This window comes from Marmota marmota, unplaced genomic scaffold (assembly GCF_001458135.2).
Source record: "Marmota marmota marmota unplaced genomic scaffold, marMar, whole genome shotgun sequence".
Taxonomy (NCBI): Eukaryota; Metazoa; Chordata; class Mammalia; order Rodentia; family Sciuridae; genus Marmota; species Marmota marmota.
In genome coordinates this window covers 40,832,513-40,834,120 of record NW_025999900.1, presented here as the reverse complement: position 1 = coordinate 40,834,120, position 1,608 = coordinate 40,832,513, and the positions used below count along the sequence as shown (strand labels likewise).

The window sequence follows — 1,608 nt, the reverse complement described above, 5'->3', positions numbered from 1 at the left end:
GCAACAACGCGCCGGCCGGGGCAACGAAGCAGGGACGCGCGGCGGGCGAGGCCTCCAACAGCTCTGCAGGCCCGAGGTGGCCGTATGGCTCTCTCCGGGCCGTCTCTGGACTGGCCGCCGCCGCCGCTCCACCAGGCAGCGAGTCCCCCAGATCGTCGGCCGTCGACTCCACCCTGGAGTCCTCAGAGTCTTCGCTCGGCAGCGCCTGAGCCCTCAGCGCGGCCATGCGGGACGCAACATTTCTCCTCAGCTGCCTTCGGATCTTCCTGGGCCTCAAGGACAGGGCCAAGACCGACCCGCTGTGTGGCTGGGGCTGGCGCCGGCGCCTCAACCTCCCGCGCCTCAACAACCCAGCGCTAGCCCGGGGCCCGTCCATGGCGGGACCGCTCTCCCAGGCCGCTTAAGTTGGAGAAACAAGCCCAACCGGGCAGTGGCTGCAGTGCACTCTGGGAAGGGGGCGTGGCCTCCAACCTCAGCTGCGTTGGCCACGCCCACCGCGTATCTACAGGGCTCCTCCTGCTCGCCTTAGTTAACGAAAATTACTTTCTTTAAATGCACGACTTCACACTACAGAGGCAGAATCCTTAACAAATTAACAGAGATTCCATATTTAGAGACCAATTTAAAAAACAAAATTGCTAGCACTTCAGGAGAAAGAATATTGGCTAGTTCTTTGCTTGTAGTCTGAATACATTGCATATTCGCAAAGGAGTCTTATATAGACGTTCGCCAATAGCTTCCCACTAGAAAGTGAACAATCCTTGTTTTCAAAGAATGCGCTCAGGCTAAGTTCGAGATTCTATACAAATTCCAGTCCAACCAATCCTTTTACCCTGTAGATAACATTGAATGAAGCCCTAGGAGGTCCTCCAGCCAACTTCCCTCGCTCTTTTCTCCATTGCAAATCCTTGTAATCACATCCTCTCTGAAAAAGAAGTTAGTAAATTCTCTGTGGCATTCTTTATATCTGCCCTTTCTTCCCCACCTGTCTGAGATTTTGTTTCATTAGCTACAACTTTGCTCCAGAATCCTCAATCTCTACCTCCTCTGATTCGTAAATCGACTTCTTAAATCTGGGCTTCTCATTTAACAGGCAGTGTGGTAGGTGGAGGATGGAATTGTTGAGAACATGGTTATTGTCTTTATGTACCTTTGTTGCTTTATACATAAAGATTACTCATCTTCATTTGAATCACATAAGATAAATTCCCAGAAATAGAATTGCTGGGTCAAAGGGCAATATCATTTTTGTGATTTTTAACAGGATTTTACCAAACTGCTCTCTAAATGGCTTTATTTACCGAATCGCCCTCCAGAAGGGTGCAAGCAATTATAAGCATATAAAACTACAAAGCCTCTAGGGCTTTTTTTGCTATTCTGTTTGAATTTACAACATGCCTCTTCTCAGTCACACTCCTATCCAAACACTTGTCAAAGGTTTTAGATTTTTACCCCTACACATGTCTCAACACCCTGGCCTTCTTTATTTCCCACATGGTCTATTGGTTCTCAAATGGAGGTGATTTTGCCTCCCTAGGGTCATTTGGCAATGTCATATGGGGGGAAGGGAGTTTCTAACACCTGGTAAGTACTGACTAGAGATGCTGC

General features: G+C 48.9%; 1 protein-coding gene across 1 annotated transcript in view; it reads right to left on the bottom strand.

The window, feature by feature from the left end:
* Positions 1 to 443, bottom strand: part of Riox1 (ribosomal oxygenase 1) — a 4,147-nt gene extending 3,704 nt beyond the window's left edge. Inside the window, 2 exon segments of the mRNA XM_015493683.2 lie at positions 6 to 34; positions 36 to 443. Of these exon segments, the coding sequence (XP_015349169.1) occupies positions 6 to 34; positions 36 to 376 (370 nt within the window). The 5' untranslated portion in view covers positions 377 to 443.
* Positions 444 to 1,608: the final 1,165 nt, after the last annotated feature.